Here is a 14,507-nt window from a genome sequence, read left to right as displayed (position 1 = left end):
AGGACCAAGCCGCAGAAGTGGGCCAGCGAGGAGAGGCCTTGCTGCAAGGTAAGTGGGTGCAGGGCACATGGGCAGCTCCACACCCTCACCCCCACCCTAGCTTGATTAGGTGTGTGCCTTGCCCAAAAATTAGGGCTTATTTTGGGGTAGGGTTTATATTAGTCCCACCCCAAAAAATCAAGCTAGGGCTTATTTTGGGGGTAGATCTTACTTTCAGAGAAACATGGTAGTAAGTTTAATTTTAAACTTTCATGGAACATAGAAGGTATTCACAGATGTAATGGATGATCTTCAAAGAAGCAATCAATATCAAATGTACCAAAGATGTCCTTGTCTGATGACATGGTGCTATGTACATTGCAAGCATCATTCCTACATTCCTTGGGGTACTACAAAAAGTGAAATAGAGCAATAGTGACCACAGGCCCTTGGTGACTACTTGCAATAGGGCTATTTTTTCTTACAATCCTACAATAGGAATGTCTATAAAATTTTTCCAGTACTTTGTGAAGAATACTAGTGGTAGATTAGTTTTTGGTTACACATCTTTCTATCATCTGATAACTCCCTTGTTGCCCACAATTTCTGAACAAGTAGAAAAAAGTTTTGTTCTCCTTAGGCCTTTCCTTGGGAGTCATCTGAAATATGGAAAAGAGAGGGCATCCATCATCAATTCTTGGTCATCTCTTATAATATGTAACAGCGAAAAGCCACCAGACACCATCCATGAGAAGATCGGCAAAATTACCTTCTCTTTTGGGAAAAACATCTATTTCATGAAATAGAATAAAGATTGGGGGCAGCAGGGTGGGAGGAGAAAGCAGGAGAGTTTTTCTGATTGGCAATAGATGCAGTTTCCTGATTCTGGGGTTTCTACACTTGAGGGGAAAAGTCCAAAGTCTCTGTTTTCAAGAAATTTTGAGCAATAATCAAAAAAGTTACACCACTAAAACCATCATCTGAGTTCTGAAGTGGTGTAGTTTTTCTACCTTACAGAAATCTGTCTTATCATGCATAATTCTGGCTGAGTAAATCAAAAAATGTGGTGTGCTTGAGGCAACTTTGACTAGCACAACCTGGTCAAAGTTTCAACACTGAGCAGATTAGCAGAATTTGGCTAATGTGGCATGAACCAACGGGCTTGGAGAACCTCTCCTACGCAAGCTATTCTTCAAGACAATGCTGTGATCCTGGGCGGAGATCTGCAGGCAAGCAAGCACAAGAGACAAGAGACAGCTGGTTGTTGCACTATAGATGCAAACAACCCTATTATGCCTAATTCTTTTGCAGTACCCTCTTGTTTATACAATGCACCCTGAGCAACAAAGCAAGTTTGTGGTAAGCAAATGCAACAACAGACAATGCATACAAGATATGTCAAAAAAAGAGAGAGATCAAGAGATCCCAGAGAGATTGTGAGCTCAAGAAAAATCAATGAAAGCTACCAATAAAAATTTCAGAGGATCCCTTAGGTACATAATAAGATAAAAAAGAGATGATTTGGAAATAGGATGAGTTAAAGCTGGAAAGTATGAATTCCTTTTACTGTGCTTTCAAAATTTATGTTTTCCATCAATATATTATATTGCTGGTTCCCAGTTTCCTGCTCATCCCTATCCCAATTTGTTCTACAGTAATCAGTGAGATAGTAATAGTAATAGTAATAATAGAGTTGGAAGGGACCTTGAAGGTTTTCTAGTCCAAGTAGGCCAAACAAATGGGGGATGGAAAGAGAAACTCTGATTGTTCCTGCTTTTCTGCCAGACTAAAGAAGTGTCTTGGCTGACCTTTCAAACTGCCACCACCTCTCTCCTAGCTCCCAATTCCTAAAGAAACAATATCATTTTTTCAGGTTCACAATTGGGCAAAACAGACTTTTTAGACTGGAAAATGTACGTAGGTCAGAATTACCTGCACACACACACACACACACACAAAATGTAAATGATAAGGGATTCTGCTGGAATCCTGGAAGGGGGTGAGCAAAGAGGGACAGCACCTAAATAATTATCAAAGAAAGTGTAAAAAAAAGTTGGCTTACATGTATCCAAAAAAGGCTAATTTGTGCCTCCAACCAAGAGCAGTAAAGCTGGAAAAAGAGGGGAGCCTTCCTGCTTTTATTTGATTATTGGGGATAATGAACTGTTTCCATCAGAAACAAGGATTGGGCAAATGCTCATGGGCTCAAAGAAAGTTTTTTGGACATTTGGGCATCAGATACCATGGTTTAGTGGCTGTTGTATGATGTGACAAAAGAGAGGTATTTCACAGAGTCTGAAAAGAAGGGAAGGGCCTGATTCCTGTTTGAGGGGCCCAGAAGTGGGTGGTAACATAGATATAGCACCTTTTGGAACTACAATTTACTTATACTCACAAAATGGCTGCTAGGGAATGCCCACTAACAAAATGGCTATCTCCAATAGCAGGGTGTAAATTTCCAAGCATGTTTCTTATTCTCTTTAGTAACCCCATCCCAGGACTCCCCCCCCCTACCCGGGACTACCTTTGCTTTTTTGTGGGTAGGTGGGCAAACTGCTGAGTCATTATTATGCTTCAAAATACAGGTAATGCTAGAAAGAGTTTGTTTTGCACTGGCCTGCTTTGCATTTTTAAACTTTTAAAAGTTGAAAAAAATCATATATTGTTAAATTAATAGAATAAGTAAACAACAATACTTTATAGATTACTGCCAAAGCTCCTTGACATAGATGCCACAAGTAACTCTCACTTCCAAATTTGTTTAAAAAGGGGAAAACTCACATCAAGAGCAGGGAGAGCTTGCAACAAATTACTGTTCATCACAAGACTGGTCCATGAGGAGTATCTGTTGTCATTCCCTTCATTTCTCATATTCAGACATTGAGTGCCGCTGCTTCTCTTGCCAAAACATTTCCATGTTCAGCAGGCAACGAGCAGGTTTGAGACAACCCTTCAGTTGGCTGAAGTGCACAGGAGCATATAATGAAAGGCAAGAAAAGGGAAAGGAGATGAAAAATCTTGACTTGGAGGAATGGGGAAAATAGACTAGGCAGGAACATGATAGATATTGAAACGCCGAGGCCAGTGATCTATGATTTTCTTGCAAATTCCACTGTGTATTTACCTAAGCTATTTCTAGACCACATTTCTTCCATGGGGCTCATCCAGTCCTCAGGCTATCACTCAGCCAGGTCCAGATCCTATTCAAACCTACTTAACTCTTTCACCATGGTTGCTGCCTCATGAGTTTTCAAAACCTGCTGGGTATCTCTGCAGCAAAGTTTATTCCAACTCCTCAGACTTCACCGTTCCCCTCCTCTTTCTCCATCCCCATCACTCTCCCCCAGACCGTTTTACACCAGGATTATGACACGTTTGTAATTTACTATAGTAGGAGACCTCCAAAGCTGAAATGCCATGGAAAGAATCCCAGAGTTTCCATCTGTTGGATTCCCAAATGACAGTAACCTGATTCCTTACAGGAGGATACGATCTGTGTTATTACTGGGCTCAGAGATCAAGCTGCCTCAGCTTCTGGTAATGCATTATTAAGTGAGCTGGAAAGCAGAGCCAGTGCACTGAAAGGGAAAATGTCACACTCAGTTTTATTGAAGTAGCATACAGTATAATTGATTTAGGAGCCATCTTGATAACCCAGATGATTGTACTCTTTTCTGTGGAAAAAGTTGAATCAAGGTGGTTGCTGAACTTCTGCTCTTTAAAGTAATAATGATGGCAGCAGGATCTTTCCTAAAGCATTTCAACCATTTCTTTTGTCAGTGCTTGCTCCTATTCTACCCTTGCAAAATGAGTGACTGATTAAAAAAAAAAAACACCAAGGTCTTTTGATGGTTGCTTCTGTTACACCTAGATCAAGTTTCTGGCATGGGAATGTTCTGCAGGGTAGCAACAGATCCAGAGCCTACAAAGGGTATATAACCAAGTGATCTTTTGAATAGCATCTGGCCAGCTTTAAACAGACAGGGGGATGTGAGGGGTGAGGAGAGAGAGTCACATGGGAAAAATGAGAGAACATGAGTAAATCCACCATCTTGCCAGGTTATCATCACTGATAGTGCTGTCCACCTGACATGGCTAGGCTAGAATTGTCACACAGGTTTAGCAACCATTTATTTGTCTCTTATCCTGCCCATTTAAACATATGGACACCTGGTGACTGCCTGAACAAATCCCAACAGTTTAAAACTGCATCTAAACAGATAAACAATGTATGCTATTTTTTCATGCAAATCTTTTCTTTTTTGGCCTCCCCTCTGGGAATACATTTTCTCTTTTTTAAATGTGATCACTCTGAATTACCTACCAGACAATTTTGCCCACTTGATCAACATCAGTGCTCAAAAGCTATATAAATTGCAATCTCATCCAAGTTATAGTGTCTGAGGTATACGCATTTTCCATGGATCTTTTTCTATATTCCAGCCTCAATGTCTGAGAAGTCTCAGACATTGAGGCTGGAATTAACAGCAGTTGACTGAAAGCAAAATCAGACTGGTGATAATTCTTTTCTTGCCTGCAGAAGTGTTCATGGGGATAGTAAAAAAAAGTTAAGCTTCTATCTACAAATGCATAAATGACTGCATGTAAAAAGGAGCAGGGCTTTGACTTGATTTGCAGCTGCCATCTTGACTTTTCTAACATACATGCATGCTACAGATGATTGCGGACAGGCTCTATAGCACTCGGTGATGCTATGCAGATATTAGAAAATACTATTGCAGAAATGACTTAAAGTGAATTGTGGTTCAGAAGGTTATGTGAACCAAGGCAATTTGGTTACATTTAGTAAAATACTGTAAGGTAAACCATGTGGTACAACCACAACAATAGCCTCCTCAAGAAATGAATGCAGATTGAGAATGTGTGTTTATAATGCAAAAGGAATCAGACCAAAAGTCAAATTTCCTAAATGCAAGGTGTAATCAGAGTGGGTAGCACAGTGAAAATCTGTGAATAGCACAACCAAAGGGAGTTTAAAACTTGGAGCAGTTCATAACAATGTTGCTTAAGAGCTGAGCCAACTAAGTTCTTCCATGGAGCAAGTGACAATGCAGCTGTGCATACTTAAAAGTCCTTGGGTCTTGAAGAGTCTTGCACTTTTAGCCTTGTTGTGTTGGCTGCATTAAGACCTTGTATTCTTCTTCCCTTCTATGTCTAAGGAAGAGATGTTTAGACCAGGGGGGTGTTGGAGAAGATAGGTAGCCTTGTTGTCTCACCCTCAGTTACACAATCAGAAACAAAGACAGTATTGTCCCAACCATGACACATAAATGTTGTTCAATCTGTCATCCAAATGTTAACTGCAAATGGGATACTTCAGAACTCTTTCTGTTCCATCTTATAGTGTTTGATATGGACTGGACAATCCTTTCTGTCTTCAAGTTGAGGACTATCATGTAACAACCTCAGTGAATTTGCCATACTGTGGCTGTGTTGCTTAGGAATTCTAACAATTGCATTCCCAACACATCTGGAGGATGTCAGATTGGCAAAAGCTGACTTAAAAACTGGAAATCGGTTGGAAAGGAATAGAGGTTTTACAGCCTCCCAGGTTGAGACAGTTGGTTAGCTGTGACAGAAAAGCACCATTGCAGTGTTCGATTGACTTGTGACCTTCTGTTAGAACAGGGGTCTTCAAACTTGGCCCTTTTATGACTTGTGGACTTCAACTCCCAGAATTCCTCAGCCAACATGCCAAGTTTGAAAACCCCAATGCTAGAGAGTAAGTGGCAAATATTGGTTCTCTTGCTCCATCTTATTTTCACAGCAATCCTACAAGGTAGAGACAGCCAGTGGTCATGTCATCTAGTGAACTGTATGAATCTCAGATCTCTTATACAACAAAAGTTGGTGCCACTGTTCTGTTTGCAGGATATGATACCCATTGGTGCACAGCTGCCTGCCTGGTGGGTTTTCCCATTCCCCCCATCTCCTTCATGCTTCCATCCATTTCAAAAAACAATTGGGTGAACATGGGGGGGGCTCTTCTGCCACTTCCAACTGGCTATTTTATGGCAGGAGTGGGCAATTTATTTTCCCAAGGGATGACATGAGAAACTGAATAGACTGAACTTAATTCTGCTCAATATTAATTTTACTGTTTCATAAAAAGCATCAAATTATATGGCTTCGATTACGGCTACTGATAAGAATATATGTTACATCTTATTTACATTTGAATTCTATTTTCCAATTAATCTCATGTGGATTTGTTATGGACAGCCAAATACCCAGGTCTGTTCCATAATGCATTTCTTGGGCAATCGCTCTCTGCTCAGTGCTACCTCAGATCCTGAGATAATGCTTCCTACAGATATTGGTCAGTTGTACATTATCTAGAATTAAACCATTCTTTTTATTCTTAGCAGACAAGGCCACCCCATGGCCTCAGCTGTAACTATTTCATTTTCTTCTTCCTAGTAGAATGAGAATGGGGGAAAGCTTTTGGTGAGAGATTCATAATAAACCATGTGTGCATTTACTTAGTTATTTAAAAAAAAGTAGCTTGGTGTATGTATAAAGTATCTGAATCCTGGAGCCCCTCTATTATAGTCAGTGTTAGATAGATGGCAGTGTTAAGGTTTAAACAGTTGTTTATTTCCAAGCTTAATAACATGGAGCATAGTAGCCATGGTAACAGTGACAGCCTGTGCATGTTCCTTCCTATCATTTCAATGAAAACGTTCAGACTACTCTAATATCTCCTGCAGTGTTTTCTCCCAGATCCTACAAAGGGTTAATAAATGCACACAGCTCTGTCAAATCACAAATACTTTTTCTTGCAGAAACTGAGGACCAGCTCAGATGCCATTCCTGTGATATCCCGTGGCTCAACCAGTGCTTACCGAAGACAAGCCAGTTCTGCAAAAGCATCACAGTTCTGCAGATTCTCATTTTCGAGACAGAATTATTGATCTCATAATCTTGTTTGTTCACTTTCTTAAGTGTGTAGTCTTTCCAGTAGTAAAGTTTATGTTGAAAAAAGAGGGGAAGGGAAACATTGAGTACCAGTATTCAGTCTTCATCTTCTGGCTTCTATTAAGGAGATACAGAATAAAGTAATAGTCAAATGCATATAAATTTACTTTTTATTTATCTGAACAGTTACATTTACTTTTACACAGACTAGACACATGGAAAAGCCTTTAGAAACTTTTTTAAACGTCCCTTTAATAGATAATATAGTTATCATAACTATTATAACTATAACTATTAACTATGCAATATAGTTAACGCATATACTTCAAGAAATAATAGTCCAGGGATCTCAGTGGCAATGCCCTTTCTCCAGCTAATGTTGAATCTAGGAAAAATACACATGCATTCATAGACCCCTTCAAATAAGATCCAGGCTCTTTAAAAAAAAAACATGAAGTTCAGTGACGAGCTAATTAAGGCAAAGGGAGTTAGATTTAAGTTATTTTATTGCCAAATCATGACTTCTTTAGTGGGACCTGAAATTAATTTAGCATCAAAGATGCATGCAAATATTTTTTTCTGTAAAAACTTATATTAATACTTGTTCAATGAATATACACCTACTGGGCAAAGAGCTTCCAAAGTGCCATGTTTGCATTTTGATTTCACATTTGTACACTTCTTTTGGATATTGTTTTCAATATTTAATTTTTCCATGTGGTTTAGTTTCAGGCTTGCTGCTAGTGGCAGGCAGATCTGCTCTTTACCATTTTTCTCTCACCTGGCATGTAGACAGATAGCATATGTACAAAGGACAGAGAAGGGAAGACTGCCACTGACTTTGAATTCTCCCAGCACTCCTCAGCTCCCATTTTCCTATGAGCTAAGCAGCTACATTGTTCTTCTGTCTGTTTCTTCGGTCTGGTGGCAGCATGCAGAAGTATTTAGAACTGACATGCAATGCTATTTAATATTTAATGCCTATTACTAACCTCTGACTGATGAGAATTTGATATTTAACACCCACATGAAGATCAAGTACTCGCAAAACTGCCAGCAAACTACAAACTGGACATTAAAAATTGGTATTTCAAAAATAAAATGTTACATCTTGAAATATAATCTGAACATCAAAAAAGACTGGCATTTTTTAAAGACTATATTTCTGTATTTTCTAGTTCATAAGCACGCATATTTATTCCATTCTCATCTTCTGTCTGTCCTTCAGATGGAATGCTTGAACTGGCATGTCTTGTCCTCTGTAAGTATTGATTTACTAAAAGACTTTTTTAAAGATGAGTCTCAATGCCTCATCATTTATTAAACAGCTGCCCAGAGAACTTTGCTAGAAATTGCTGCTTTGGTTACTAAAAGTAGTCATGAGCTCCAAGCTGTAAAGATTTTATGCTATCTGATTATATTTTACAGGAACAGTTTTCAGTTTATTTAATTACAACATTTTTAAAGTACATGCTTGCAAGAGCTAGATGGTGTACAGTAAGATAGAATAACACATTAACGTAAACCTAAAATAATAAATGTTATAAAGAAAACTATCACTAAACTATCATATTGCTAAACAAGACTGCCCAATGTTATATCCGTCCTCTAAATCTAAATCTGTCACCTAAAAAATGTGTTTTCAGTGCCTTTCCAAACACAGAGAATAAGGACATACTACTGGGAGTAGTAATGTGGGAACTATGGGGAACTCTTCTCTTCTAAGCCTGTGTCCCTGCTATTCCTCTCTAGATAACCATGCAGAACAGGCAAAATCATATTTAATAAAACAGGTCACCTTGCACGCAAGATAGGACTCTGTAGGTGATAAAAAGCATTTTGAAACAAATATACTGGTAACTGGTACAGCAACTGTAAAATTAGTGTTGTTCTGCAATAGTGGATTTCACCTGGCAACAGCCTGATTGCTGTGTTTTGTATCAGCCAAATGGCCAGATAATGCTTTGTGACAGTTCTAAGCTACACTCCAAGAAAGTCTTGGTAATGCAATGAGTAAAATGTGACTGCAAAAAACCCCAACACACACTCAGGAATAGAAGGACTTAGGAGAGTGATTTTTTTTAAATGTGCCATTTTTCTTTCCTTAATGGAACTTCTATCAGTGGCCATCTTCTTCCTCTGTTTTGCTAAATTATAGTATCTTAAATATGCTTCTCTTTAGATCAGTGTTTCTCAACCTTGACAATTTTAAGGCATGTGGACTTCAACTCCCAGAATTCCACAGCCAGCATTGCTGGCTGTGGAATTCTGGGAGTTGAAGTCCACATGCCTTAAAATTGTCAAGGTTGAGAAACACTGCTTTAGATTGTACTCAGGATATGGAAGATTTTTAACCTGCTTGAATTTGCTTCAGAGACCAATTGTCTATCTGGTCCACTCTATGCATTCAAGAAGCTAAAATATGAAAAGGAGGGTGACATCTTTCTTTCAGCAGAATAGTGTCTCTGATTTGAGCAGTAAATTATCTATAAAGTTACTTAGTGCACTCAGTCTTCCAAGTTGAGCACCATCATTCTGTGTGATTTCTGCATTTAGTTTCAACAGATGACCCAAACGTTTCTCTCTATACATTTCTCATGCCTTGCATGACTTTATGTAACATTTTTATTTCTGCCCTCACCCACCCTCACTCTAAAAGTCTCAAACACAGTGGTCTTCCCTTCCCCTTCTCCTCCCTCCCTCCCTCCCTCCCTCCGTCCCTTCCTTCCTTCCTTCCTTCCTTCCTTCCTTCCTTCCTTCCTTCCTTCCTTCCTTCCCCAGCACCATGTTTCCCAATACACAGAGGCTGTTTAATACAAAGTACAGTTGCCCAAGGCTTCTCCCAAGAACCCTACAATTTCTATGGTTTAAGGGCATCAGTTTCCATTTGCTTCTTAATTGCAGGGTTGAACACACAATTAAATGGCAACTAAGCCTCTACATGCATGGAATGTAACACTGCTTTACTTTGTCTCAGCTGAAAGACTACTTATAAAAGCCACAAATGAGTAATTAAAAAACCAAAAAAAGACAAAGAGTGAAAATTTAATTGGAAGGGCACTAATAAAAAAATGAGGAAATGAAATGATATTTCTGGTTATTTTTCAGTAAATAATTACTTCTTTTGAAGTTCTGCAGATAAAAGACAGTTATCTGCCTATCAGGAAGTATTTTCTCCTCTGACATGTATTTTTTTCTTCTTCTTTTAATAGTGGCTTTTATGATCTGGAGCAGATGCACTTAGACTGCATTTCCCAGAATCCCAAACCAACATGGTAATTCAGAAAGGAGTTATAACACATCTCTTTATTTCACCTTTTAAAGTGCTCAGTGACAAGTGTTTACAAATGTTTTAAATATTGTTTTAAATCTTTTCTTTTTTTTAACTGTCTGAATGATTATTTTCTGCCTTCTAGGTTTTATTATAAATTAGGTGAGGATAGAAGAGAGTGGGACACAGGATTCTACCTTCAAACCTGTCACTGGCAATAAGTATTCAAATTGTTTGGCCTCATTCAAGAACATTTACTAAAATCAAGCTTTTGAATAAAAATAATAATCCAGCTAGGTTGAATTTAATACTGGTTTTCAGTAGGATTTTTTTCACTAGCAAAAACTAATTTCCTCAACATTTTAAAGAAGAAGCCGTAAAAAGGGGTGGATTCTTCTTAGTGAGTATATAATCCTAATCTTCACTTTGACCCACATTTCTTTCTTCCACTGGAAGATCAAATTAAGTTCTTTCAAAATACACTCTAATTAAATGTTTTTCTTCTTTTTCACCACCCCATCAAATGGCAAATTTTTGCATAATGAAACAAGTTATACCACCTACCTAAATTATCATTATTTGGTTAGAACATGCCTATCATTCCAAACAAATTAGATATGAAAGGGTGGGTTTAGGCATATCTCTAAGCAGAAATTTTACACATAAAAATGGCATTGTGAAATTGAATAGAAGCTTTTGTACAACCAAAGGATGAGACATATTAATGCCTAAGTCAGTTCTGAGAATTATACCTTACAACAGGGGAAGCTGTAATATTTCAACAGCTGCAGAACATGTTAGGCAATATTCAGACTTCATTCCAGGATTTTAGCCTGGCTGATGTGGGACCTGGAACCAAAGACATCACAAAGCAAGGGGAGGGATGTGACCATCTATTTGCAATGTTAACCATGTGTGTGTGTGTGTGTGTGTGTGTGTGTGTGTGTGTGTGCGTTTTCTGAGATTTTCGCGGGTGTTTGTATGTAGGTCTTTGGTTGTTCAGGTTTTCTCCCGCGTTCGGGAGAAAACCCGAACAACCAAAGACCTACACATATATATACATACATACATACATACATACATATAAACATGAGTAAATAATGGTAGACACTGGGTGAAACTAGGCAAATATAACAATAAAGTAAATGGCTAAGCCAGCTTCACCATTCCTGCCCACAATGTGTCTCTCTGAAATATTGGCTACATCTTGTGACCTTTTAACCGTCAGTAAAAAGACAAACATGGCAGTATTTAATTAGTCAGAAACAAAAGCATCTTTGTTCACTATTATCTCTCTTCTCTTCATTTTCTTGAAAGCATGTCACAACTTGATACTTATCAATCTTAGCTTAGATTTTAAAAAAATGAAAAAAATGCTTGGATAGTTTTCTTGCCAATTTTGCATTTGATGTGTTTAAATTTTTTTTAAAAAGAAAATCTTTATATTTTTGTGGCAACCAACAGATTACTCATCCTTGGTGGACTGATGTGTATGAACATATCTTTAAATAACTGACAAATTAATAAACAGACAAAATCCAGTAAGGTACCCAGTTCCAAGAGAATTAACCAACACTTAAGGTCCCCAAATTAAAAAAAAATAACAACAGAAAATATTTTCCACATTGACAGAACATCTTTCTCAAATTTTATTTTATGGCACAAAGTTGTAGCAATGAATTGGTGGCATGAGGCATCCAACCATTTAGCTCATTGTTTCCCCCATCTGCTTGGCCACCAGAAATTCTTTGACTGTCATTAGAGCCATTAGAGAGTGGCACCTCAACTTTTCTGAAGGCTGCCAGGGCAAAGAAGGTGGACCTCAGTACGCTTTCCACCAACATTTTCATACTGAAACAATGCTTATAATTTTAACAGAAATACAGTACATTTCTGGAGAGCAGGGGAAATATGGTAACTTGAGTTCTTCTTACTAGCCTCCATGCACTAAGTATTGATGGCCAACTTCAAGAACTCTGAGCAATTTTCTTCTAGTTCATACACATTAAGTGGGATTTTCACTGGATAACCTTTCAAATAGAAGATAGAGGATAATCTGCCTGCCAAATAGGGAGAGATCATAGAAAATTCAGAACTAAACACAACATTAGCAAATTGTTCATTTCAGTGATGGTTAGGTTCCAGCGTGGGTTCCAGCTTTACAAGGAGAGGAACAAAGAACAATAGAACTTTTAAAAGAATTTTGAATTGTACAATAGGAAATTTGGAGGGGTCTGATTTACTTCCAGGATCTTGTGATCATATAGAGAAAATCAAATAAATTTGTGCAAGGAGAGGCATTTTATTATTAAGGAAAATTGTGAATTTAAGAGGAGGCAACTATGCTGAAAATAGCTATTGTTTCTTGTTAGCCAGCAAGGAAGTGGTGGGCATTAAGTAGGTATTATTCAGTTACTTGGTTACAGTTTCCTAATTGGATTTGCCTTAGTGCAGCGTTTCTTAAAGTGTGGTTCTGGGATCCCTGGGGGAGTCTCCAGGACCCTCTTAGAGATCCTTGAAATCAAAATTATTTGCCAGTTTATGCTGAAAAAATAGTGCAGTATTAAAATCTCATCAAACAAACATGAGAAGCAGTAGTAGCAGGGAATGCGTCCATTTTAATTTTTAACACATAAATATAACCCATACAACAAAAGCTCTTTTGGACTCTTCCACAAGTTTTAAAAGTGGGAATGAATACTGAGAAGAAAAATGTTTAAGAAATGTTGCCCTGGTCAATTGTATGGATCTCCCTTGTTCCTGGTCAATTTCATTCCATCTTTTTTTCATGGTGAGCATTCTTCTTTTTTTCCAACAAGGGAAGGGGTTGTTTGGGGAGGAGCAGGACTAGCTTCTTTTGGTCTGATAGGATTATGTAGGGGGAGGGAAGTGAACCTGCTCCCTGTCACGTTGGCAAATCAGAAGGAAGGATCCTGAGAATAAGCTCTCTCCTAATTTCAGCCAGGTTGGTAATAAAGAAAGCCCCATGGCTGCCTCAGACTTAGGTTTCACTGACTAGTGTGCTACTACTTACTGTGAGCCTCTCCCTCGGCCTGCATGGTGGCACTGGAGCCTCAATTAAACAATATGCACATCTCCAGATCAGAAAAACAGGCAAGCTCTTCCAGTCATCCTCCCCACCCAACAGGATCTTGCACAACTTTCTTTCTCTCTCCCAAATTACTGAGTTATGAAAAGAAAAATGCTTCTTCCCCCATTTCTCATAAGGCCCCCTTTAAACACTGGTTGGGGTTTGCCCCTACTTCTACTTGTTGTTGTTGTTGTTTTCTCTGTTTTTCTTGCAAGATTATTAAGTAACGTATCCTTTTTTCCTGAGAAAAGATCCTCCCCTGGGTGTCAGTCAGGCAATTTTCCCGCCTCCTTGCTCCCCTCCCATTAAAGCATCCAATCCAGGAATTTGCCAATTCCCCTAAGATGGGGGGTCTCTCTCTTCCCACTCTAATAACAGACTGCATGAGCTAAGAACAGCTTCTGCACTGGCTGCCTCCTTCAGACTGAGGAGTGACAACAGAATCACTGGTTCCAAGGCATGAAAGACTGAGTTAACCACTGCCTGAAGCATTAAAAACAACATTAACATTGCACCTGCTGGACGACGGCAGCCCCGAGCCTCACCCGTGCCTCATGCAAAGGAGTTCCTCATTTTCAAAGGCTCAAACTGAATTCACCGTGGAGTGATTATGGATTTGATAGCACTACAAGCACCTGTTTGCCAAATTAGAAAATCCTTGAAAGTAGAGGCCTAATTTATTTTTTTTATTTTTTTAAAGTTTTATTGGTTTTTTTACAATAACAACCTTAGTGCCTGGTGTACAGCGTGTTGTCTTGGTTCACAATTTTTTTAGAAAAGAATATACAATTAATAATAGTTAATAAACAATCAACAATAATAATTAATTTTTATATTTCCATAATTAGTATATCAATTAATAATATATTCCCTTGATCTTCTCTTCACCCAGTAGTATTCTCCTTCTACAACATTAAACAAATATAATTTCCAATATTTGATATTTTCCATATTTAAATGATTAAATAAAAACATTTTCTTCTATATTTATATCACCAAAGTAGCGTCCATATATAGCATTTTTTTCTTATCAGCTTATGTTATTTTCGTAAGAGTCATCTTATTGATTCACCATATATCTTATTTTCACAAATCTTGTTTAAGCTGGCCGGCAGTTTGATACCCCTGTTCTAGACAATTGTTGAAAAACAGCAAGGTTGAAAGGTCAAAGTTCATCCACTAAATGTCCAAAGGCTGTACTTTGCATTGTATGAGATCTGGCATTAA

General features: G+C 38.2%; 1 protein-coding gene across 1 annotated transcript in view; it reads left to right on the top strand.

Moving 5' to 3' along the window:
- Positions 1–7,074, top strand: part of JAG2 (jagged canonical Notch ligand 2) — a 145,797-nt gene extending 138,723 nt beyond the window's left edge. The window contains exon 26 of the mRNA XM_039361492.1: positions 6,786–7,074. Within this exon, the coding sequence (XP_039217426.1) occupies positions 6,786–6,922 (137 nt within the window). The 3' untranslated portion in view covers positions 6,923–7,074. The remainder of the gene's footprint in view (positions 1–6,785) is intronic.
- Positions 7,075–14,507: the final 7,433 nt, after the last annotated feature.

Source organism: Crotalus tigris, unplaced genomic scaffold, assembly GCF_016545835.1.
Source record: "Crotalus tigris isolate CLP2741 ecotype Arizona unplaced genomic scaffold, ASM1654583v1 scf7180000019297.387313, whole genome shotgun sequence".
Classification (NCBI taxonomy): domain Eukaryota; kingdom Metazoa; phylum Chordata; class Lepidosauria; order Squamata; family Viperidae; genus Crotalus; species Crotalus tigris.
This window is presented reverse-complemented; position numbering and strand designations above follow the sequence as displayed.